The sequence below is a fragment of the Ictalurus punctatus genome, chromosome 22 (assembly GCF_001660625.3).
Source record: "Ictalurus punctatus breed USDA103 chromosome 22, Coco_2.0, whole genome shotgun sequence".
Lineage (NCBI taxonomy): Eukaryota > Metazoa > Chordata > Actinopteri > Siluriformes > Ictaluridae > Ictalurus > Ictalurus punctatus.
The window spans coordinates 11,647,566-11,675,010 of NC_030437.2; the positions used below are offsets into that span (position 1 = coordinate 11,647,566).

A 27,445-nucleotide genomic window follows, 5' to 3' on the forward strand; every position below is an offset into this window, starting at 1 on the left:
AGTGTGGTGTTTTATGTAGCACCATGGTCCTGGAGGAACGTTGTTTCGTTTCACTGTGTATTGTACCAGCTGTATATGGTTGAAATGACAATAAAGTCTCTTGACTTGACATATAAATATTAGAAAACCAAGACACTTTCTCATATACTCTACACTCAACAAGCTATTAAACTCAACCAACTCCTTGTGCAGTCACGTAAACCTAACCCTTTCTCAAATCACAGCACAGTCAAATCTCGTGGTCAATTTTATTTTATTTTATGTCATTACACAGCTTGTCAAGACAGGAGATACACTCTGCAGAGCATCAGCAGTCTCGCTCTCCCACCCATCAAGAAAAATAACACTTTTATTGCTATTCCCTTCCTGGCCTCTAGTGTGATGAAGTAAGTTGTTGGAAGAGAAAGCAATACTGCATGCATGAGCATGCCTCGGTGACATGGGTGTGATTAAACAAAAGCATGCCAAAAGTGTGAGAACCACATGGCCAAATTAATATTACTGTTTCTGTAATAAATTATGAATATGTTTTTAAGTCAGTGCTCTGTTCTGATAATCATAACTTTCTTGTATACTCTGTGAAGGAACCTGTGCTGTGTATATATATATATATATATATATATATATATATATATATATATATATATATATATATATATATATATATATATATATATATATATATAAGGATATTATTAAAATGACTGATACACTGATATATGAGACTAAAACAAGACAGAATACTTGGATCCACATAGTGTGCTATAGAACCATTATTTATGGAAAAGAAACCTGATGGAAAGTAATGCAGTATAATACAATCACATCAAATAATCTTAGCTCTGTTCCATGCCCTTGGAAAGGAAATCATCCCACAAGGTCTGCAGATTCACAGTTATTTGTACTTGATAATAGTGGCATTAACGTTATGCTCAGGGCTCCACGGAGACGAGTTAAGCATTCCTACCATAGTCGACAAGCGTTTCGGCTGAAGAAGTTTAGGAGGTTTGAGAAGCCAGGCATTTCAAGTGGATAAGGAGGACCAGAGAAGCTAAAGAAAAACACATTATCGCCAAAGCGAGGCGAATAACAGACACTGACCTCTGGCCTGGTGTGCATATCTCTGTGGCGTTGAACTTTGACCATCTGTCAGGTCTGAACACAAAGAAACATGGTTGTCAGTGGATGTTTATAGCTTAGAGTTAAAAACATTAAAGACAAACTGAATTTCTTATTTTGTGGATTTTTGTAATCACATCTTCCCTTTGAAAGTCTTAAGATATTATAGTGGTATTAGCTCAGCACTAGCTCAGTCGATAGTTAACATATTATTCGAGATAATTGCTAAGAGATTAAAAAATATATGTTTTAATGTGAAAACAAATCTGTGATAATAAAAGCAATTACACACAGTATACAGTATATTGGTTCCTGATTGCTTGGTATTGGTTTGTAATGGTTTGTAATGGTATTCTATATATATATCTATACAGTGTCGATGTCACAGTGCAAAGTGTTCCGAAACTTATGCCCTAAGTTCTCTGGGATAGGCTCCAGGCTCCCAGTGACCCTGTGTAGGATAAGCAGTACAGAAAATGGATGGATGGATCAATGGAATATGGGATATAGTTAGCATACTGTGAACACTTCAGAATTAAATCACTCTTTTCCACTAATCATAGTGGAAAATGTAACATGGTGATCAAACATTCTTTGCAGCGGCGTAAAACGTTGCCGTCAAAGAAAACAAACATTCCAATTATCCCAAACGAAACTTCTACTCTTTAAAGAGGAAATGCCAAGGAGGCAGTGAAGCTAAGCATAACAACATTTCTGAACCAAACTGTTTACAGAAATCGTTGCACAAAGCTAATGACAGGAAGTTATGGGGATAGTGTTGGAGCTCTGACATCGTGAGCTCATCTCTCATTTATACGATGTGCCAGCAGTTTGGATGGAAGACAGAGCTCCAGTGTATGCCCACACTTTTCATGTTCCACTGCAACGCTCTTTAGGTGGGCAACTTTGTATTTCAGGAATCTAGGCACAATACTGCACAACGATGTCATGTTAGAGGTGAAAAACATGAATCATTGTGCTGGTTCTCATGCAGTGCTAGAAACAAGCAGCAAGATACTAATTTGTAATACTGCCATCTGAAAATAAAGATTATTTAATGCTGACTAAGTGGTGTAGTGCTGACAATTGTACTGTCTACATAAATGTATGAGGTCATTTTTATCAATAACTTGCTAATCTCTGCATACTGAATGACTATTTTGCAAGTAAAGCAGTTTTGTATTTGTACTGTGTATATTAGGTGTGTAATGTAATGATACTATCTGTATCAGTTTAGTGCTCTAATCATAGTAGAGTATTAAATTGTAATACCTGTATTCTAATTTAAAAGTTAAGTGGGCATTGTCTAAACCAGATTTTTTAAAATTATTTTTTTAATTAAACCCTACCACTATGCCCTCACAAAAAATAGAAAACACTGGGGGAAATAACAGGATTACATCACTTTGGTGACTTTCCAAAGTCACCAAAACTTGCTAAGCGTACATTTCCCTACACATCTCTACTTGTCACATTTGATCAATGACCTCTTGTGAACGACTACATTGAAAAAAAAATATTTTACCCCTTAACCCTTCAAACTCCCAGGATCCAGGTGCAGGTCCAGACATACATTATTAACTGTCTTAACTACGTACTTCTTCTTTTAGTGTCACTGTAGCCAGTAAAGTATGCTTTAAAATGAATAACTAAATAATAATTTGTGACTTCATTCACATTTTACTATTATATACACTAATAGAGCAGCAGACCATAGTATTTACACACTTGCTTTGCATTTGGGAGGAACTGATGGACTCCTGTTGTTCTTTTGTACTTTGAACCTGAAATTTCAGCTCTTGTCTGACGTGACTGCATAATATTTATAAGTAAATCTCATGTCTCAAAATGTATTTGAAGACTCTATGATTCATTGAATGAGCAGGGTAGATCAGGCGTCATTAACATGATGATGATCATTTAGACATATTTGTTGGGTTTGTATTTGGATGTCTGCATATTATCAATAAACTGTAGTGCCTTTTGCCTCTTCTACACATATACTGTTTTTTTGTTTTGTTTTTTTTTTGCTAAAATTATTAATATTTAGAATACTAATAAGATCCCTGATACTCATAAATATTAACTAATTGACACATGTAAGCTATCAAATGCAGCTGCTGCTTCTCAGCCCAATGTTTAACCTGAATGTAATGCTGAATATGAAGAAAATGAGGAGTAAAATATTCAAACTGGTCAGTTTATACTACAGTTTATCATCAGTAGCCTAGCAGGAATTATACACTTCTCAAGGCTATTTTCATTCATGTTGTGGTAGTGTTGAGTTTCCTAGCTAACAATAAGTGACTACAATCGCACATACTCTTTAATTGATGTGGCTAACTTGCATTGCTTATTAACTGCATGCATGGTCCAGCTACAGTGATAAATGCAAATGCATTTATTGTAAGACAAAGAAAAACTAAGTTTGAACATCTTTTAAAAAACAACAAAAAACAAAACAAAACAAAACAAACAAACAAACAAAAAACAGGATAACTGTCACTGCAGAAATGAAGAAACCACAGTTTTTGTCAGCAACAGGGCAACTTTTTATAGTCTAATACCCACCAAACTAGAGGAAAAAGACCATTTTCACGATATGGCCTCTTTAAAAGTGTGGTTTGCATGGAAAGAGTCAATCTGGTTGCCATGTAAAAGTTGCAGGCATAACAAATATATGCAGGCTATGTCCAAAACAACATGCTACTATACTAAATAGTATGATATGGTATTTATACCATAATGTTAGTATGCCTACTAGGTTATATACATCCATTATGTTGATATACTCTGTAGTAGTCTGCTAGTTTGTGAATGAAACTACTTTTTGAAAAGTTCTTGCTGTTTACCTTTTACTAGCTAGCTATAGCTTATATATTAGGGGGTACCTTAAAAAAGAAATGCTACCTTTTTCTTCCTAAATGCTACCTTTTTCTTCATTTTCTTCATAAAGTACCATATTCATAAATGCACATTTCCAAAGTGCAGAGCTCTCAGTTTGCCCTTCAAATGTGACCTTAAAAGTTATTTCAAGTCTACTGCACAATCTTAAAAGCAATGAGAACTTCAGTGTACAAAGACTTGGGGATCAATTGGGACTAACATTAGTGTCTGTGTACGACTTTATATACTTTAAAAACTTTTTTTTATTATTATTATTCTTTCTCTCTGTTCACCTTTCTCGTGTATATCGTGTTCTTACTGCCATTAAAAAAAAGAGAAGAGAAAAAAAAACTTCAACCTTATGCAAGTTGCCTGTTTCTGTAATCCCTTGGTTTGAGGCTATTACGTGGTTTGGGACGCGACCTCAGAGTTGCTTCATATGTCAAAAGGTGCCGCGGGCTGGTGGGCGGGGCTTCAACTGGCCTTTCCAAACGTCCCCGCCCCCTTTACGCATTAGAATTGATGCAGTCCAGCTCGACTCCCTGACACTTCCCTGAACATTTCGCCAGGAACTAACGTTAGTCCACGAATGCCTGTGGATCTGTAGGCTAGACTGGATAGTTAGGCTTTGTTGAAATTCACAAACAAGAAAAACAAGAGCCGCACAGCTTCAGGATGCAAGCGATCAACTTGGACACGTTCAGCTTGTCGCTGCTGACCGCTAAAGAGGACATCCTGAACGGCCGCGCATCCACAGACTGGTACGCCGTAATCCTTCTGTAGTCCTTAATCCACACCCGCACCCCGCCGTGCCATGTACACCTAATACCGTGTTGAGCATGTAGTTTTTCAACATTGCGTTACTTGGTTGCAAGATCCTGCGCAGTTAGTTTTTCTTCTTCAGCATGTCTTCCTTTGCGCTGCGCAGGACGTCTGCGCAAGAGTGCGCGTGTTAGTAGGAAGAGAGAGAGAAAAAAGGTTTTTTCTTGCACGGATTTTGCATCAGAACAGCTTGGCCAGACATGTAAATGTGCAGTAGAGGTTTAGAGGTGTGTGGATACGGTGTCTAGTTATTCATGGTCATGTTACTTGAATGTGTTTGGAGTATGAGACAAATGGAGTAGTTTGCATAGCACATATCTTGTTGCATTTGATCTGTTGTTCCAGCAAATATAGCACACTTTGATATTCTTGCACACTTTTAGATAGCTGATCTGGGATAAGACAAAACAAAACCTGGCCTGACTGTGTGTGCCTGAGGACTGGGCTGGGGAAATACTGCACTAGAGGCTGGAGCTACAGGAATTACTTATTGCCATATAAATCACATTCTTGTTTCTTAACTTGAGTGGTTTAAAAAGAGAGAAGAAGTCCATGTGGTTGTGTGTGTGTGTGTGCGCGTGTGCACGCGCCTATAAGCGTGTCAAAACTGGAACAGCACCTTGTCTTGTATGGTCATCCTGAAGTTTTCCTGTTTGCATGTTCAAGGGTAAAAAGACATTAATATTCATTTTCAGGGTGCTCTCTTGTGTTTATGCTTTGTAGGTTAGATCTTGAACATTGCCCTCTTTTATCTTTCACGTCTCCTGTCATTAATTTCAGTCCAGTTATTGACTTTTGTAGGTTGCTATCATGTAAGTCATGTGTAAGCCAACAGCGTCACATAGATTTCAGTAAGAAATTGGAACACTGGACCGATATTCGTACGCTTGCACTCAAATTGTGTTTTATATTTAAGGTCAAAATGAAATGCTTTTGTCACTGTTGCGTATAGAAGATCCAGACATAGATCCAGATCCAGATCTAGAAGTGTCCAGACATTTCTTAATTGGGTCTATGAAGGAGAAACATGTAGAATCTGTGGTACTAAAAATCAGTCTGCAGTAGTGCCAACTCTTCTCAAGGGAAATAGCTCATGCCTGCTCAAAAAGTCACTAGGAGTCACCAGTTAGAAACAGGCTAATTAGCATATTCACTGAATTGTTGTGAATATTTGCATATCAAAACGGGATAACGAAGAAGGATTTTCTGAAGACAGAGTAGAGTGTGTTATTAGAATAGAAAATAATCAAGTATAAGTTATTTCTTATAGAAAGAAGGTGTTTTTGGTCAAGGCACCACAAACTAACTATCTACTTATTTATAAGATACTGTCAGGAATGTAGACAAAAGAAGCAGTGTTAGTCAGGAAATAGACATAGAACAACTCACTTTTATTACTTAAGTAAATATAGCAAATAAGATTTTGTTTTGTTTAAAACAAAGAAAAAAGAAGTGCATTGGGTGGGACAAACAATGGTGATCAGTGATTGGTCATTGCGAAACAATGGTGATCAGTGATTGGTCATTGTGAAACAATGGTGACTAGTCATTAGTCATTGCAAACAATGGTGATTAGTGATTGATCATTGGGATCATAGGCAAGTGCAAGTACAACACTCGTGTCACTGGTGGTGAGTCACCTGACCCTGCTCTCTCACGTCGTGATGTGAACTGGAAAATAAAGTATCAAAATAAAGTTATCAAAGTGGTCTAAAGTGTTTCCAGATCTAGCAACAATATCAACAAACAAAATGCAGAAGTTATAGCATGTCTATAGGCTCATATATGGACCTACATATCTAGTATCTAGCAGTAACGCTGAAGATTATGACCATTTAGGAATAGAACTTAATACCTTTTGAGAAATCCTGTCAAATTAACTCATGTAAATTAGTAGTAGCTGGACTTGATGGAAGTGGTGGTTATGAACATTATAAATATGAAATAAATATTAAAAATTCTCTCTGAAATCCTGTCAGGTTGGCACGTATCAGCTAGTGCGTTAGTGTTGAAGAATAAGCGCACACGATTTGCACAGTTTACAGTCATTAATTAGAAAGATGTGAACATGCTGTTTTCATCTTGCTTTTTGTTTTTTGTTTTTTAATTACAGTTTTTAAAAAAATAAGCTGTAATTAGTTCTGTGTTACCTAGCTAAAGACACCCCCAGAAAGTGTCAGTTAATCTCAGGAAGTTGTGTGAAGGATAACTTGAGCTGAATTGGCTTATTACATGACCATAGTGTGGAGATTTATGTTTTCCAAATGAGAAAATAAGCTGCATGCAGTGTTGAGACACATGTCATGCCAAGGTTTTAGTGCTATCTGGCTCCTCACAGAAATCCTCACCGTGGTCTATTCTGAAGCGATGAGTCCTATACAGAGGACTTTGACGGGGACTGGCCATTTAGGTGTGAAAAGTGTAGAAAAGTATTTACGTCTGTGGGTACGTCAAAATGGTCATTTTCAAAGGGAGCAGCCAGTGGCTACTGTCCTCCCATGATTCTTTGCGCTGTTTTTATGCTGAAAGAAAAATAATTTATAGTCACACTATCCGTTGTCAGCCAGAAGAGGATGAACTCCCTTTTGAGTCTGGTTCCTCTCAAGATTTCTTCCTTATGTCATCTCAAGGAGGTTTTTATTTTTTTTATTTTGCCAGTGTTAACTCTGCCTTGCTCATTTAGGGATCTAAATATAAACCTACATCTGGATTTCGGTAAAGCTGCTTTGTGACAGCGTCTAGTGTTAAAAGTGCTATGCAAATAAAAATAAAAAATCTATAAATGCAGGTGAAGTCCAAGGAAGAAACACTGGACTTTCTTCATTTATAGAAATGTACACATATTTGAATAACACATGAACAAACAGGATTCTGATTTACAACACTGTCATACACCAAAACTAGCAGGTATTTGAGTACAAATTATGCTTCTGCTTCAGCTGCGTGGAAACAAACTCCACCCAAGGGCCCCTTCTTCTTTTTTTTTATTTTTTTTTTATACATGCATACAGCATGCGGCAATTTTCCGTTTCATATATATATATATATATAGACATAGATGTGACATAGACATAGATGTGTGTATATATATATATATATATATATATACACATCTAAACAAAATGAACAAAACACTGAAAGAAATTAACCTGTCAGGTCAGCTCATGTTAGCTAACATTTTCCAGCTAATATTCATATTCTTTAACTGCAAGATTTGAATCTTGGCAGATTAAACAGACGCACTTTCCTCCTGTTTATAGAATTCCCCTCATTAACATTCTTTAGATGGGAAAGAACAGGAGATTGGGAACTGATTGGTTTTTAGATTCACATTGAAATGACACGAAAGCAACATTCATTGTTTAATACTATTTTTTTTAACAGATTAACTTTGATTGGTAAATAGTATGGTATTGTATGTTGATTCTAGGGCAAATGGACGTGCATATGTACAACCTATTAGCATTTCTCTTACTAAATTACCAACACCACATTAACAACCTATACAGCAGTACAGCTAAAGTGAATGGATCTAGTGCCAGTGTGCATTTTATGATGACAACAGCATTCTAACAGGCACGGTTCCTACAGATGTCCCATGAGCCAAGACTCAAAAGACTCCCACTCTGTTTTCCACGAGGTTAATCTCCGTGGAAACATGCTGGAAAACAGACACGAGAGCTTGAATTTGCTTTAGTCTATCAAGCCCATTCATGTATAGCTGCTCCATGCTATCCGGTGGAAACTTGAACAGTCACAGTCTGTTTTTTTTTTTACAGCACTTCTGACAGTCACCTTGAGGTCTAGGATCACTGAAACGAGACTAAACGCTCTATAAGCAGGATGTAAAAAGCGCTCTGGCGATACTGTATGCTCTGAGTAGATTCTGAGCTATGTACAAACTCAACAGTTCAAAGCTAGCATCATAGTTTTTCCATTACATTTCCTCTCTGTGAATTGACACATTGCTGCTTTTCCCCCTCATAAAAAAGTTGACACCGATTAGATTTTTCAGGTTGGACTGTCGATGCTTTTTCTTTAACATTTTTCTGCTTGTAACATAGCACACCTAGCTGATCTACATTCCTAGGAAATGTATAATTCTTTGGTTGTTGGTCAGGGGAAAGATTTTTATTTTGAACCCTACAACTTCCCAAGTGAAGAACACTTACTTATCCGGTAAACTCTTAAGTGTGGCATTTGTTGGATGTTTTGATTCAGGACATAGTACAGTACATTTTAAATATCCTGCACTAAAGCTAGACTCTTAGCATATATACCCTCACTTTGGCTAGTGTAGTTACATAAAGGCTCTGAATGGGAACATTCCCTTTCGGTTTACTGACACGTCTCAGTTCATTCCACTCTTAAAAATCCTGCCAGAGCTAAATTTAGTTCTACTGGTGCTGGACATTCAGATTTGCTTATTGCAATGCTCAATCAAATTTCTTACTCTGCAGTTGTTTTCCTCCAGCCTCAACCATAGAAATGGCCTAGGTTCTTATTTGATTAGAAATGCTGTCAGCTGTCTTCAGTATCATATGAATGTATTGACTGGAATCATCCTACTTTAACACAATACTGCTGGATATAACAAGGCTTTTCCTGCATCTGGTGAAGAATGGATGTGTGCAAGTAACTGGGAGTTTGGCAAGAGCTCCATGTTTTCTTCGCAGCTCAACAGTTTGCTATGTGAGTCTGTTTCAAGGTTGTTTATTTCCAAAAGTTAATCAGTGATGATACAATGTAAAAACTTTAGAGTCTGTTAAAGATGATGGAGTAATCAGCATTGAAAGTGTAACTGAAACTATCTGTCTGTATTTCTAGCCAGACCAGCCCATATCTGTTTATTATATAGCTGTTTCTTTCAGGTGTGAATTTTGTCAGTCAAGTCTTAGGCAGTGAGGGTTAATGCTTGAGTGACTAACGTAGATTAGATTAGATTAGATTAGTTTCAACTTTATTGTCATTGTGCAGAGTACAAGTACAGAGATAAATGAAATGCAGTTAGCATCTGACCAAACATGCAAATAGCATTATGTATATATATATGGTTGTCTAAGTCTCCAGAATTATATGATATATATATATAATATAATTCTGGAGACTTAGACACCCTTATATATATAGACATAATGCTATTTGTATGTTTGGTCAGATGCTAACTGCATTTCATATATATATATATTATATATATACTTATATATATACTTATATATATATAAGTCTCCAGAATTGACTGTATTGTGATTGCATCATCATTGAGGTGGACGATTTGGCAAAATATCATGATACTTGAAAACAGTTCTATCATACACAATAATGTACCATGATACAGAGGTTTGCTAAATAACTGCCAGCAAACAGCCAATAGTCATGTTGGGGGGGGAGGGGGGGATTATGTGAACAGGGGAAGCTAAACTGAAGAGAGAGATTAAAAAAAAAATCTGTACAAAATTTTTTAACAGTCTACAATTGTAAAGAGTCAGTACAGCATTTTAACATCAGCTAGCAAAATAATGGATATCTGCTATATCTCCAAAAAGTATATTTTGACATAATTGATGTTATATTGTTATAATGCCCAGCCCTAATCATCATAAGCACTGTGGGAAACACAAGATCCTGAGTCACTCTGCAAGATTGCTTCAGTTCAGTTCCTTTATTCTGGTAAGCATGGCAAAGTTGGTTTAACACACAACTGTTAGACCCATCTGGCTAACACACCCCGTCATCCCAATGATGTCATCAAAGTGGAGAACAAGAATATAGCCCACCATATGTCAATCTGTCCCTCCCAATAATTTAACCAAACTGCTTGGAATACTTCAGTGTGGTAGTCTGGGAACTAGAAATTATTACGTGTCACAACCGTGTAATTAGGGAGAAACAATGCTAGTAAACTGTCTTCATAACTAAAAGACGACTTTTTGCCATACTGTAACAAGGAATCTGTTGTCATTTCCACTATGCTATACATCATTTAATTGTTTACTTACCTAAAAAAAATTATTTGTTTTTACTAAACTCATCATCTAATTAACTCCAATACCTCAACCTGCCCAACTAACCAAACATCACACATCTGCAGATCCAATCCTTTTCTTCAACTGTTTTTTTCTAATCTCCTTAATATACTTTTATAAAGATGTCACTATAGGTTAAATTGTAGTACCAATGAAGGCATTTTCAGCTAATGCATCATTAGAAGAAACTCAGGAAGATTACGTATTAATCATGCACTAGGCTGTGATCCAACATTTGATCCGGTAGCTAAAGTGACCAAAATGTGAGTCAGACTGAAATCAAAGTCTGCTATTTTCATGAGCTCAGATAAGTCAGCAAACAAGAACACCAAGAACCTACTATTAGCACTGTGAGAAATGAGAGTCCCGATTAAATGTTATTGTTGTGTGATATGAGGCTGTTCAAACCTTCATATTCAAATGGCAGCTACATATATATATATATATATATATATATATATATATATATATATATATATATATATATATATATATATATACACACATACACACACACATATATATACATATATACATACATATACACAACAATAACATTTAATCTCGATTCTTATTTCTCAGTGAAATCACAATGCAGTCAATTCTGGAGATTTAGACACCCTTCATATCAATGAAAAAAAGGAATATATAACATGATTTACACATGCATCACGTGACATTTTGAGTTTAAACATATTGAGGGTACTGTATATTTTCATTTCATCACAAGATTTATTCAAACCTAAAAGGTTTCCTTAAGCAATGCTTTTATTTCTGATTTATTATTGGCACCCCTGCATGTGGTGAACCCTCCCTGTGCACAAATGAAAACGAGGCTGATCAAATGAGGCTGCATCCGAATATCCCTACTACATTACTCTACAGCAGTACCCCAAATAAGAAGTATGTCCAAACTCTTAGTATTCATAAAACAGTAGGTGTGAAATACCCAGGTGACCTACTGCTTCCACTAAGATTCTGCAGCATGGAAGCAATGAACACTGCGCTATCCCATAAGGCAACGGGACTGGCACAGAAGAGCTGTCGAAATGGCAGAAGGCAGCAGGTCGGCTCTTTTGAAGCTGTAGGTCACGTGACAATGCCAACATGGCGGATGTAGTATGTCTGGATTGTATTCATGCTAGACTCATATACTGATCGGTACATACTATATCAATGGCCGAGAAGTAGGTACTGAATCTAAAGGAGTAGGTACTGGAACAGTACACGATTTCGTACACAGCCTGATTCTCTTTGGGCCCTCCTCCATGCAGAACATTTTAAATTCCCTCAAATTCTTAGCTTTGCACATGTGGCTTTCCCTCTTAAATTCAGTACTACAGGTTCTAAATAGTTTTGAATCCAGAGACTGAGATAGTTAATGCAAAACACTGATTGTTCCACAAACACTTATGTTGATTTGGATGTGTTTGGAGTACACTACGTTTGGGCTGAAATATCCTGATACTTATCAGAATTCATAATTCGTTCTTCACAAGAACCGCAAAGCATTGATAGTTGTCACATGCTCTTCCACGTATGCAGTTCCCAGTTCTTACCAAACATGCCAATGGTGTTCATGGACAAAACTTTATTTTAGTTTCATCTGACCACAACACAAGATTATAGCTCCAATGAGGCTTGGTGAAGTTCAGGCACTGCGTTATGTGTGTTGCTCTCAGGAAGGGATTCTTTCATGTGATACTTTCTAACAGTTTGTTGTTATCTAGATGGTGTCGTGAACCCCAAGAATCCATAAAACTGCGATTCTGAAATTGGTTCTTTTTTGCGTCCTTCAACATCCTCCTCTTAGATGTGGAAATATGACTGCATGGAGTACCAGCACACATGAGTGGGTGTTGTTGCAGTCTTCTAGTATTTCAATCTACTCCCACAGTTTCCTTCACTGTTCATTGCTACAATCTCACATCTGATGGTTACTGTGATGGTTGTGCTCCTACACTCTTCTCTGTGGAGCTGGAAACACTTCAGTACAGAGGAAAAATGTTTGTGCAGTTCTGCAGAGCTGCATGAACAGAGGCGTGATCCTCAGAGAATGGCGTGCGTTGTATGCTGGGCCACAATGACCTCCACAGATGGCTTGTGTTCATCTGGCTTAACACTGTGATTCTTCTGTCCAGTCATGCCAGGGTTTAAAGCATTCAGAAAACTGGACAGTGCATCATAGTCCTTAATTGAGAATTACTGTATTTCTCTTAGTTGATGTTTCATGGTAATAAGAAGTAGAACATTTTTGTGTTTGAAAATTGTCATCAGAGTCTTAATGCTTATGAAGTTATTCCCTCTTTCATTTAAACCAGCAAGCCTGCTCATTTTAGAGCTTTTTTGACCAATTTGCTGTTGGTCGCAGGTGTTGAATAGCAGGATGCGAGTGTAGGTTACACTGTGATAATAGGTTAATAAATTCCACCCGCCCACGCCAAACAGAGCAGTGTGTATTTGTGGGGTTGTTAACAATCATGCTAGTGATATCCGCCTCTTAGCCCATTGTCAGGAGGCACCATGCTGTGCTCAAATTTCCTCTCGACTGCTTTGAACCGCAGCCTCAGTTTGGCCACCGTGGCCCATGTTTACCAATGTCTTGTAGAAGCATTGGCTACTCTTAAAAGTAAATGATTCAGCAGAGTGAATCTTTTTTGACAGAATCAACACTTTTTTTTTTTTCAGTCCTTTCTACCTAGAACATGTTGAAAGAGGTGCGAGTGGCTCTGTTGCTAGGTCAATTGCTGCTCAAAACCAATTGAATTTAAGCACCACATACTGGAGCTAAGCTGGATAAAGAATAACAGTATCAACAAACATCCTTGAGCATTCAAATGCTGGGTCATCGAGCATCCACTGACCTTGCACAACCTGACGTCAGAGTGTCTCAACTCAAGTACCCTGAAATTGATTTGGCTCCAAGCCTGTTGTTTTTCAGACCTCAGTTTACCACTGTGAGGAATATTATAGAAAACTATTAAATGAATTACTGTTTGTAAGCATAGGTTAAAAATTTAAGTGTTACACAAGTATTGCTCAGTAGAAGAATTATGGAGTATAGCTCCAAGAAGACTTATACAGTGAAGACCAGATATGGACCGCCATTTCCTTTAGAGTTAAACCTCCCAAATCTGCAGGTGTTCTTGAAAACCTTATCTTGAAACACTTAGCTCAATTGGATATCCCTGAACACGAGGATTGTTGTCAAACTGCAGAAGTGTTGAGATGATTTACAGAGATATCAAGCTTGCTGAAACTTGGAAGCACTTGCCTGGTTTTAGCCCCTCTTGAATTTTCCTTGAGTGAGTGCCAATGTAATTATAAACTGCCTGTAAATCATTGTTCCACATTATTATAAGTATAATAATTAATGAAACTTTAATTACATGTTTTCAAGAGGCTGCACTCCTTATTGTGTTCTTTGCTTGAACCATTTGGATGAGTAAACTTTGATTCAAAGGATTATATTTTTCCCATGCGGATTTTCCTTATGGGTGTGCCATTGGTCTTGAGCGGTATCACTCATGACATAGTTGCGTAATAATGATTTAAACATAATTAAAGTTAGGAAATGACTACAAGCACTTGCTAGATGCCTTGTAAAAGCAAGAGTACACACACATTTGAAGAGTGAATAAAAACCGTGAAGAGGAGAATATGAAGTGATGAGTGATGAGCACCACCCAAATGCCGCAGTTAGGGAATGATTAGTCAACTAACTGGTCTCAAGCTAACCCTGTATTATAGGACAGTAAATCCAACATAATTTGATCTCAGTATAATAATCATTTTGTTTTAAATAATATTGCTTTGAGACATATTGCTAGTCTTCCATTCCATGTTGCATACATAATGTCGTTTCTTCAGGACAACACATAATACAGCAGCATAGTACACTAATTGTAAATACATGAGTGCAAATTATACAATGAAACAGGACAATATATGTGCAGGACAGTGTATGATAACTAGGCAGGACTACACAACAATATTAGGATTTACCTTAGCTAGTACATGGCTGTTCATTTATATGCTACAGTAGCAATATAATTTAATGTAACTAGTTTGCACCTTGTGACATCTTGCACTATTTCGAGGCCTTTCAGTCATTCCTTTTCTTAAATTACGTCTTAAATAATTCCAAGAACATGAATGAAGAACAAAAATCAAACATGTTTTCTATCGATGCTGCAATCCCCTCTCTGTGTACTGCTGCTGAGTTGTTTACCACACTCGCTTGGCTGGCAGTTTCCTGTGATGTGATTGTTTGATATGATATGCAAGCCAATGTAAGACTGTTGCAGGACCATGATTAACTTTATTTGGTTTGGGCTTCTTTTTTTGCCTAATTAAGGAATAATAAAATGACTTGGCAAGCAGTATGATCACAAAATGATTTCATTGGTCATTAAACATATACATATTGAATGTCTGGGGGGCACGGTGGCTTAGTGGTTTGCACTTTTGCCTCACGCCTCCATTGTTGGGGGTTTGATTCCCACCTCCTTGGAGTTTGCATGTTCTCCCCGTGCTTTAGGGGTTTCCTCTGGGTACTCTGGTTTCCTCCCCCAGTCCAAAGACATGTGTTGTATGGTGATTAGCCTTTCCAAATTGTCCATAGTGTGTGGGAGTGTGAGTGTGTGTGCCCATTGATGGGTTGCCCCGCTTTGTGCCCAGAGTCCCCTGAGATAGGCTTTCAGCCTTCCCGCGACACTGTGTAGGATAAGCGGTACAGAAAATGGATGGATATTGAATGTAGTGAAAATGTGTGCAAGTGTAGTATGCACAATTTCCAGAGAAACTACCAGGCAAATGTCCTTCATCATGACACCAGAAGCATTTTGTTTGCACAGCTGATAAAGGATGTCCTGTTTCTCTGAAAACTATGCTTAATTTTTTTTTATCTTCTGTCATTACTAAACTACACTGCAGTTATTTCCTGAAATCAGTATTATGTTAAAATGGCTCTAAAGCCAAATGCTTATACTGGATAAATGTCGACTGTAGAGGGTTGATACTTTTTTTCAAGCAGAGAAAAAACAGGCATCGACTTAGAACTAAGGAATGTTTATGTGAATGTGTGTGAGTGAAGAACATTCAAGACCCTAATATGTCTAGATAAAGTTTGGGCCTGTATTCCAGTAGCTGTGTAGGACATTTTGTACAGGAAATGCCAGAGTTGTCCCAGTGGAGTCTTCTCTAAGAGAGGCCCAGTGACCTCCCAGTTCCAGTTAATCCAGGAAAAAATCCTACTTTATGGTACGTAACCCACAGAAGGCCGCAACATTACCACTACAGCAGAGTGTTGAAACTAGACACAGAATTTATTCATGCTTAACCTTTGTATTGTATTTGCCATGTTATATTTCTTTTAATCAAATATTGTCCAATGAGCAACTGTACAGGTTTCTACAAGACTTCTTACTGCCGCCAAGCTTATGATGTTTATAAAACCCGGGTGTTCTTGTTGACATAACAGAATGGAAATTGAGAATTAAGTATCTTACATACATTAGAAGTAATATGGAAGCGCACAGTTCTACTACCTGTTGATGAAGGATGAAAGACTGGTTGCCTCGGGCCTCAAACTCTCATCACTTTCTGTTTACTAAGAGAGAGCTGGAGGAAGACCTGAGTAAATGGTTCCTGTGTAATTGTCTAGCCTTTGCATTGAGAAAACCACTTAAGTAAAGTAATTATGGTAGTTTCCTTTCTAACTGGTGACATAATTATTGCACAATGACATGGGGAGCAGAGCTAAAAGATTTTAATAATGGATTACAGTTCAGAGCTATGGTGTCTTGATCATTTAGCTCTGTAAATGTACCTGTGTGTAATAATATTTTTCCTCATCATATAGTCTTGTCTATTATATCCTGTGAGGAAAAGGTTTTGTGCCTTTTCTTCAGTGCAAAGACATTCTAGGAAGTGATATTTTCTGTTATCCCCAGCCAAGTCCAGAATGAGTTCTAAACCTGAAACAATAAAATATAGACACAGTTTAAAGGGTTTATCAGAGAGGCGAGAATGTCCACATATACAGTAACTTACATATATGTAAGTTACTTTTTGGTCATGTGACCTGCTAATGATTAAGCACAACTTATGGCTACAAGACCTACACCAAGCGCTTGGGTCAAATGGGTCATATGGGTCAAAACATTCGGGTTGTAATAAATTGTGGTGTATGTAGTACGCATGGAATTTTTAGTGTGAGAAAAACGTGAAGATGTCAGATTTATACACAGACCACTTATCCTTATGAGAAACGATCATAACTACAGACGTTGTCTAGAAATATTACTTAACAGACCTACTATATGTCCAGAAATATAATCCTGTCCAAATAGTACTTACAATCATTTGAAAAAATAAGTACACCCTATGGAAACTGTTGGCTTTTTTTGACATATTTGGACAAGCAAACATTTGATCATCTTTGAAACAGTGCCTATTAATAAAGTCGATATACTTGAACAAAACCACAAGGGAAATTAGCTTTTTCAATTATTTATTCAACAGAAATATCAATAGATGTGATACTTTTTTCCACAGAAGAATAAGTACACGCTTGGCCTCAGAACTTAGTATTCCCCTCTTTAGCAGAAATAACTTCTTATAGGCATTTTGCATAATTGTCCACCAGGCTTGCTGGAATTTTTGACCACTCCTCCATGTAATATTCTGTCAGTTGCAAGATGTTTGAGAGTTTTCTTGCATGTACTGCCAGTTTCAAATCCCCCACAACATTTCAATGGGATTCAAATCCAGGCTTTGACTAGGCCATTCCATAACCCTCCATTTCTTCTTTATGAGCCATCCTTTGGATCATTATCCTGTTGAAAGGTCCACTTTTGGTACAACTTCAACTTTCGGACAGACAGTCTCACATTATCTTCAAGCACTCCTTGATATGATGCAGAATTCATTTTTTGAATCAATGAATGCAAGCTCTCCAGTCGCTGGGGTTGAAATTGCTGGGACGGCCAGTCCTGAACAAATTGGCAGTCATTTGAAATCTGCGCCATGTATTTCAAATAATTTGGAGATCTTTTTAAATCCCTTGTCAGACTCATAGGCATCCACAGCCTTTTTTCTGAAAGCCTTACAGAACTCTTTAGATCTTAGCATGATGACACCACACACATCAATATCAAAGGGAACACCAGACACTAGATATGAGAGGGGTATAAATAAGACAAGTTCCCCCTGCACTCCCTAAGCAGGTTCTAATCACTGACACCTGATCTTGAACACCTGATTCAAATTTTTTGGATTTGAATTTTATGGATTTGAAGATGTGATAAAGATGTGAAAAAACAGTAGAAACCATCACAGAAATTCTAATGGTTTCCACTACAAATATCATTACAAACCATCTGCTACAAATAACCATTAAAACCATTACCAAATGGTTTCCAATACGTAGTAGGACGTATGAAGTACATACAATTCAATATATTTATTGTCAAACTGCAATAGCAGTAGTATAATTATTAAATATGTTGTAGGTCATATTGAGGATGTAGGTCTTTAATGGCATCCACTAGACATAACATGCCACCAATAGAAGGCAACAAATTACCAGTAGAGGACCATTGGGGCTCACGTGGTAGAGTGGGTTGTCCACTAATCTTAGGTTTGGCGGTTCGGCCAGCCCACATGCCTCCACGTGCTGAAGTGTCATTGGGCTAGTGCCTTGTGTGTGTGTGTGTGTGTGTGAATGAACCGCTAAGGTTAAAAAAAGGTGCTGTAAAAGTGCCATTTACCATTACAGTTTCCTTATAAAGCCGTTACAAATTCTTTGAGGGCTTTTATTGAGGCTTTTTCAGCAAGGAATATTTTGGCCACCTGCATATTTACCTCACAGTGCATATGTACCTAGCTGCTGTTAAAATGCATTTATTCCAACATTTTATTTTAGGAAGTAAATTACTTGATCGAGGTTATATACAGTCATGTGAAAAAATAAGTACACCCTATGGAAATCGGGTTTTTCTTGTGTGTGTGTGTTTTTGTTTTTGTTTTTTTTTTTTTACATATATGGACAAGCATGCATTTGATCCTCTTTGAAACAGTCCCTATTCATAAAGTTGATACACTATCAAATGAGACATAAAATTTGACATTTTGTAGTAATTTTCACAATGAAACCTAACTTATTTATTTATTTAATTTCATTAATGTAGTAAACCCCTACATTTATCACACCTTCAAATCCATCCTTGTATCCTTGTAGATACATTTGTCCCCACCAAGATAATAAAAAAAAGTCTTAAGTCCTTAAAAAGTGTTTTTCACTTTAGAAAAGCTGTGTGAGCCCTGAATGTAAACAGGCCTCTTAGTTCCTCCCCCTCCTGTTGTCTGAATCTGTTTAGAGTTCCTCCTCCACTCCCATTTGCCCTGTGGCATGCTTTGCAGTTTATTTGTTCATTGTTTATTAAAACAGTTTAGCTAGGCCACAATTTCCATCCCCCACACCACATTCCAGCTCAGCTTCCCTTGCCACCCCTTGAACTTTACCAGTTTTACCCCCCCCCCCCCACCATTGTCTCTTGCTGTGCAACTATCGTGTTGTTTTTGTGTTGACTCCTTCTTTCTGTTGTTTGTGCAAGTGTCCTACACACCACCTTTCCCACTCACCTGTCCAGATCATTGTCTCATTCTTTAAACTCATTACATCTCCTCTCTCATCTTACTTTGTTGTTTATGCTGAAAGAAACCCACTCTCAGGAAGCCCACTCATTCCTTTGTCACTCTACAGATAGCTGCTATTTTAACAGAATTGCCATTCAGGGGATTTCTCCCTCTTATAAAGGCAGTCAGCTTCAGCACTTTTCAGACACAAAGATATCTTGATAAAGTCAGACTAGGCCACCAAATCCTTTACTTTTGTCTTGTTCCAGTGCCAGAGTTACTCATGAGGTATGATTGTATGGTTATCCCACACTTAAAAGTAGAGACTAAAGCACATTTCTATCTATTACCTTGTATTTACAAATATTTATTAAATATAAACTAACTGAGTAGTTTATTAGGAGGGCCTCCCTTTGCTCTCAAAACAGCCTCAATTCTTCATGGCATGGATTCCACAAGATGTTGGAAACATTCCTTTGAGATTCTGGTCCATGTTGACATGATTACATCACACAGTTCCTGCAGAGTTCTACCACATCCCAAAGGTTGGATTCAGATCTGGTAACTGGGAAGGCCACTGAAGAACACTGAACTCATTGCCATGTTCATCAATTTGAGATGACTTTTGCTTTGTGACATGGTGCATTATCATGCTGGAAGTAGACATTAGAAGATGGTAAATTGTGGCCATGAAGGGATGCACATGTTCAACTATAATACTCACATATGCTGTGGCATTCAAGTGATGGTTGATTGGTATGAACAGGCCCAAAGTATGCCAAGAGAACATTCCTCACACCATTATACTACCTCCACCAGCCTGGACAGTTGACACGAGGCAGGTTGGGTCCATGGATTCAAGTCATTGGTGCCAAATTCTTTCGCATCATTAACGTGTTTCCATCCACAGAACTGCAGCTCACTGGATGTTTTTTTCTTTATTGCACCATTCTGTGTAAACTCTAGAGACTGTTGTGTGTGAAAATTCCAGGAGCTCAAACAATCATTCCACGCTCAAAATAACAGATCACATTTTTTCCCCGTGCTCATGGTTGATGTAAACTAGAGCTGCAACAAGTAATAAAATTTTTGTCAGTGAATCTCATTATTGATTAGTTGGTCTGTGCACAGCACAAGGTACGTTTACTCACTGCGTTACTCCTGTTGCGAAAGCACACATCGGAGAGTACAGAACAAAGTTGTGTCCCAAATTACGTACCACACACTTACACTACGCACTATATGCTCTACCGTCTAGTGTATGATTTTACAGGGGTAATATCGTCTCAAATGGAGCACTAGTGGTTTTTTATTAACCGGAAGTAAAAGCCTCTTCCTAGTCGATTGCACACAACGTCAAGCACACGTAATGCGATGCCGCTAGCTTTAGCAGATACCCAGTCAACGACAATGACTTTCTTCACTTTACTGTTTATGTCAATGTTACCTTTTATGCCCAACATGACCTCAGTCCCCATCAGACCGAGGCATAATCATCAAGTGACAGCAGAAATAAGTGTGTGACACAAATCCTCTAAGGCATGAGAGCATTTTATATTAAATGCCACGAAGAAGACTGTAACCTGCAAACTTTAAAAAGTGGAGCTTGTGTGGCACGGAAGCACGACAGTGATGCACGAGCACAAACGGATGTTTATGCTACACGGTGTGCAAGGGGTTGGGGAAATTGTTGCGAGTTGCTTAAAAGATTTAGTTTAATTAAAGTTTATCGTCATTATATGTTGTATTTGCACGCTTGCAGTGTAAATTCTGTCGTTTATATCTATTATATATTATATTAAAATAAACCAGTCATTTTCATTACAGCTGGAACTAGTGTCAGGAGGTGCTGTTATAGAAAATCAATCAACACCATCTGACCAATCAGAATCAGGATTTCAAAAGTGCTGTAGTATACTGTGATTTTTAAGGTCAGGTCAAAAACAACAAATACAAAAACAAAAGTTCTGTTTAATATTATCATCACATCATATTTCACCCATATTTGGTGTAAATAGACTGATGTCATACTGATGTCATGTCTTGGTATGGTCTGTTGAATGAGGAGAATATGTCAAACCATAACACCTCTATTCTATTCTGGGGCAGTGGTGGCTTGGTGGTTAAGGCTCTGGGTTACAGCTCGGAATGTCGGGGGTTCAAGCCCCAGCACTGCCGAGCTGCCACTGTTGGGCCCTTGAGCAAGGCTCTTAACCCTCTCGGCTCCAGGGGCGCTGACCTGCCAAGACCTGACTGGAACTACTTTAACTGGTCATCTACTGAAATATAATTACTGAAAAATAAAAGGTCTGTCAGCCAAACAGAATCGAGAATTCAACAGCGCTGTGGTATAAGTCACAATACACTTCTCCAAGATATTGTCACATCACCCACCCCTTTATGTCACACTGTATATACAGTAATAAGGGCATAAAATGCTTATAATGGTATGGTCTGTGCGAAGGCTGATTGAAAGCTTTATTGCTTCTGTGCAGAGCTTTAGGAACAGTGTAGAGAGTGGTGAGAACCTGGCAGTGGTGAGATACCGCCAGAAGCAGAGCTCTAGTCAGGGATTCTGGAGGGGTTCTTCTGATCGCCAGACTGCTGGCAGTCCTGTTTCTCAGAGCAGAAGATACATGAACACAGCATTTTTCATTTGCAACTTCAGGGATTGTCTTGCTAGCTATTATAGTAGCCATCATTATTACTCACTCCAAAATGATTTCAACATAATCTGGGTTTAAGTGTGCAATGTCCAAGCATTAGCAGATATTAGTATTGCAATATAGATGCCCTAGGCAGTATGTGTAGCACGCAAGTGTACTGCTGTAAGCTTTAGCAACTTCTTTCTTACCATTATGTCTCATTATTAAAGGGGGTTCTGTGTCTGGTGGGGTTTATGGTGCTTGGCTTGCAGGGTATCAGAGTCTAGTTTGAGCTGGTTAAAGCACAGCTAGGGTTTGGGGTCCTGGCCTCTGTTCCCTGGCCACAACTAAGCCTATAGATTTACTCTTAAAAGACAAGGAACTGCATTTGTGTAAACACTAAAAGTTCTTTTGTACCTTTCATCTTGTAATAATCTCAGCCTAGTGACCCCTGCTCATGAGACTCTCCTGAGTAAGTCACTGTTTAATGCTCAGTTTTATGCATGCCTCTTTAAAGACAAAGTCATGTTTCTTTAAGCCAAAAAGCTCTTTGTCAACAGTCAAGAATCTGAATTGCAAATACAAACGTAGGACAGAAATGTCAGGACTAACAGATAAAGAATTTCTTGTTGAGCTGTGAACCTTTCCAGGAACGCTGTAACCTGCTTCAAAAGCCTAGGTATGTAACCAAATAGGAATCCATTATGATGAGATAATGTGTTCTTAAAAGATATAAATACACATATGGATAGGTGGTGTGCAGTTTTGTTGTTGTCATTTTTTTTAGAAAGCTTGTCAGAAATGAGTCAGATTAATTAATTAACATGATGGTGAGTCACAACATTATGCGTATATGTTGTTCATTCCTTCCTCTTTAGTTTAAATTAGGTGTATTTTCAGAAATGGAACCAATTAAACTCATTAAAAAAATTCATGTTAGAAAAGTCTCATGCAGATCTCTAGTGGAGACAATTATGAACATTCTTCCAGTGGTTTTTTCCCCAATGTTTCCAGAGGCATAGTGGCGGGGTTCATATTTAATTCCAACAAAATAAACAAGACAAACCAAAAAAAAACAAAAAAACATTCCAATTCAGGCCACACCTAGTCCAGTTTTAAATCCAGATACAGATTTGGAGAAATAAACAGATGCATATGCAGACAGTGGCATTGCATTACACCCCTGCTACACACGTTATACACAGACAGCTGTTAAGACAAACTAGCAAATCACCCGATGATTCCTCTATACATGTCTGTATAAACATAGCTGGGCAAAAATGTTCCCTTTGCTCCTTGGAGCTGTTGGAGCTTCAGAATATGATTCAAAATGTTTGCAGCAGATGTTTTCTAGCTTTATTTACTGTACATGGAATGATTCCATCGGAACGAGAAGTCTATGTGCAACTTGTCAACATCTGTTTTTTCAGCATTCAGTAAAGACCAGAGCATTCAGACAGTCAGAGACACAGGGAGCATACCATGCAGGGGGTGAGCGTTTTCCCCCCATTTTTGGCATAATCATGAGGAAAAGAGGAAATGAGTGATGTTGAATGCTATGTCTCAGAGTTCTGTGCTGGGATAGACTGCTATAAATAGCATTTGGGGGCCCCTGGTCAGCACCAAGACAGCAGACGCTCATTTACAGCTGTATCGAGACAGGACTGAGAGGCTAATGCAGAAAACTGGAGAGTGTGATGAGAATTTCTTTTCAGGCTAGACTTGATGGAAAACAATTCGCATTTAGTATAATGTATTAATGGTATTCATGTGTAAACCTCAGGAGCCCACTTAAAGTAGAAAAACCACACTATGCAATGAAGATATAAATAACATTAGAAAATGCCCTTAAAACTCCCCGTGTTGCCTTTTTAGCTCCCAATTTTTCTCTCTTCTCTTTCTTTCATGTTTGTCATCTGTGTGTAACCCAGTTTTCCTCCACTGCTCTGCTTCTGAGCTCGGAGGTGTATGGAGTGGGTTAAGGAACTGTTTTTCTCATCAGTGGAAAGCTGCATGTGTGAAGAGAGGAAGTCTGAGCCATTGTTTTTCTGCTCAATGATCTCCGTCTCCTGTTGTAGACAGGGACATAGGGCCTTCATCATGTCTAGTAGGATGACCACATTCAACTGACTTCACTCCTAACGAACATTTGAAAAACATCTCTCTCAAACTACAGTCCATTCCTTATAGATGATGCTGCTGATTCTTTCGCATCTCTGTCCCTCCCTTGCTCCCCCACTGGATCTCATGAATAAGCGCTACAGAAATCCAATCCTAGCCCTGAAGCATCTGTGAGCTGTTTGCAGCCTTAACTCACATGAGGTAATGACATCTTGCCGTGTTGTTAAACGCCCAACTATAGCACGCCTTAACAGCTGTATCTGATCCCCATGATATTGCTCTCTCCCCTGGTGAGGATGAAGAAAATCGCAGGGTTATTTCAGTGTCACGGCTGAAAGACGTTCCATGCAGGATCACATCACTGAAATCCTGACCAACTTCTTACACTAGATCACTTTTCAAAAGTACATATCTGCAGCATTGACTGGCACACTAGTATTCAAAATCATTCAGCCTCGGCTCAACCTTTGTGCTTTAAGCAGCCGTTTAAAGGAGAGCGTAGGAGTAAGACTAAACACACAATGCCTGATCATTCAAATGTGCTCAAGGTGTGCATTGTCTTGCTAACGTCATGGACACCATCACCAAGGAGATATCACTCTAGCTTGAAAGGCTTGTAGTGCAACGGCACTGTTTGTGTACATTTACTCCGTCATTGTTTGTAGGTGTGTGTGGTCCTCACAGAAAAGACTGTCCCCATGTCTCAACCAGCTCCCTAGTCCAGTAGGTAGTGAATCGTTATATTGTGTCCACGAGTTGCGCCACTGGCTCACTACACATTGGGACACCTAGAACTTAATTTACGGCGACATGACTACGTACTCGCGTTGGAAAACGTCACCCAGAATATCATATGTCAATATCATAGAAATTTGTTAGCTTAATCACACATATCTCTGTCATAATATGTCAAGCAGAATCATAGGCAAGCTAGTGGATTTAAAAGAAATATCATTAAACACTTAAAAGTCTTTAGACTCAAACAGACCTTATATAGAACGTCAGATAAAGTTAAAAATCGTGAACGTAAATAATAATTTACATTATAGCTGCAACAACAATAACAAGCTACTTACATATGTAGCCGGAAGTTGGCTGAGAGTTTGTCCCTTTTTGTTTTCGAGCTGAGAGGCTTCAGGAATCATGACGTCATTTCCAGTAAGGGAACGTAGTGAGCATAGATGCTCCCTGGTTTTTGCGGTGCATTGTGGGATTTTTTAGGGAGCGAATGTTCCATTGCACTGGAAGGATTTTGCGATTGAGACAGCCCTTAAAATGGCCGACTCCCTGATCAGTGCCCTGACTACTGAACTAGAGAGCTGATTGAGACACAGGGACTGAATGCAATAACACACCATGATATTGGGTAGGATCACTGAAGCCTTCACTGCATGGTCTGTCGGTATTAGTGTACTTTTAGAGAAGCTTTGAAGGAACCACTGTGGGCCCAAGACAGACTGTTAAATACTGTTCAGGCAGGATAAGTAATCTTGCTGGATGTCTGTAGTATTTTTTTGGATTAATGGGATAAGCATGCACACATGCTTGATACACTAATAATCCTATGTGTACATCATAGAGCTCATTTTAATACAAACTGATTGTTTCGACCTTTATTATAAGACTTGTAGGGCTTGTGGTTGCCCAGGTTTGCGTTTGATCATTCATAGGTCACATGCCTATAAAACCCTCAGAATTGCTTCTTTGAAGTCTTTTTAAAACTCCATGCTTGGTTTCGTTTTGGTTTCAGCACGAGAGGATACAAAAGACCACTTCCTGAAGTGTCTTTATACTGAAGTAAAAGTAGAAAACCACTCAGAATATGACAGAATCGTTACCAACACGTACCAATCAGAGAGGATATAAATTCCATACATCCATTTTCTGTAGCATTTTCTAAGCTCCCTATCCTAGGGGACTCGGGGCACGAGGCAGGGGTCACCCTGGACAGAGGCCCAGCCCATTGCAGGGCACAATCGCACCACGGACAATTTGAACATGCCTGTCAGCCTACAACGCATGTGTTTGGACTGGGGGAGGAAACCAGAGCACCCGAGGAAACCCCTAAAGCACAGGGAAAACATGCAAACCCCCAACCCCGGAGGTGTGAGGCAAACGTTCTAAACACTAAGCCACCATGCCTCCTGGGATATATTACCTGAGGTAATTTCAACTGCTCAATTTATAGAAGCTACAATCTGGAGTAATCTTTCCAGACTTATTCAAATCAGTCATGTCTGCAAAAAAAATTACTAACATGAAATCCCAGAGATTAACTGGTAATAATTGCACTACACTTTCTCCCTATGGAAAACTAATCCAGTCCAAATATGGCTTTAGTTAGAACTTGTGTACCAAGGTTTTATGAGGATTTAGCTGATGCTGTCTGGGCACTTGTTAAAATGACAGCACATCCTAGCATTGTGTATTATTGTGTATAAGAATTTTAGTTCTTAAAGCTTTTCTTTAATCTTTAGGTTTCCCAAGTCAAGGCATGTAGAGTTCATTAATCTAAGCCACCATATGACCAAGGCTCAGGAAGGATTTAGGAGACTACTTATAAAGTTGTAATCTTAGCTGATAATAATGCTTGAAAATAAAGCCTAATGCAAGTATAATTGCTTATTTGAAATACGCTTAAAGATACTTTCTTGATAATATTTAAGAGAATTCAGAAATGTGTGTTGAGCCAGTTTTAGGTGCACAAACATGGTACTGGGTTCTTGTGTAGTACATTAATCATTTATAGTCTGCTGCCAGCATTTTAGCTAGAATTTCCCACTTACCACCTGTCTCAACTCACACTACAGATTGACCGTGTTTACTTTTTACCTCTCTCACACCACTTTGTTATTAAGTTTAAGAACAGTGGAGATACAGCAGCTGAACTGTTAACTGATCTGTGTGTGTGTGTGTGTGTGTATGTGTGTGTGAGAGAGAGAGGGAGGAAGGGTGCGTGTTTGGATGGATAATGTCTAGGCATTGTGTGAGAGACAGGGGTCATCATTTGGATGACTTCCAGTGAGCACAGGCCTGGTGGACATTACGACAACAATGAAAACATGCTTGTTTCTAGTTCACTCATTATGTATGATTCGACATATGATACATACCCAGATGTAACAAAAGCTCCATCCGTTGTGGAGGTGGCTTCAGAAGTAGCAGCTGAGCATTATGTAATGTCCT

At 38.4% G+C, this 27,445-nt stretch overlaps 1 protein-coding gene across 2 annotated transcripts in view; it reads left to right on the top strand.

Moving 5' to 3' along the window:
• Window positions 1–4,525: 4,525 nt before the first annotated feature.
• si:dkey-40c11.2 (drebrin-like protein A) overlaps window positions 4,526–27,445 on the top strand; it is a 46,400-nt gene continuing 23,480 nt past the window's right edge. For both annotated transcript variants that reach the window (XM_017451978.3, XM_017451979.3), the window contains exon 1: window positions 4,526–4,766. In XM_017451978.3, coding sequence (XP_017307467.1) covers window positions 4,681–4,766 — 86 coding nt within the window. In that variant the 5' untranslated portion in view covers window positions 4,526–4,680. The remainder of the gene's footprint in view (window positions 4,767–27,445) is intronic.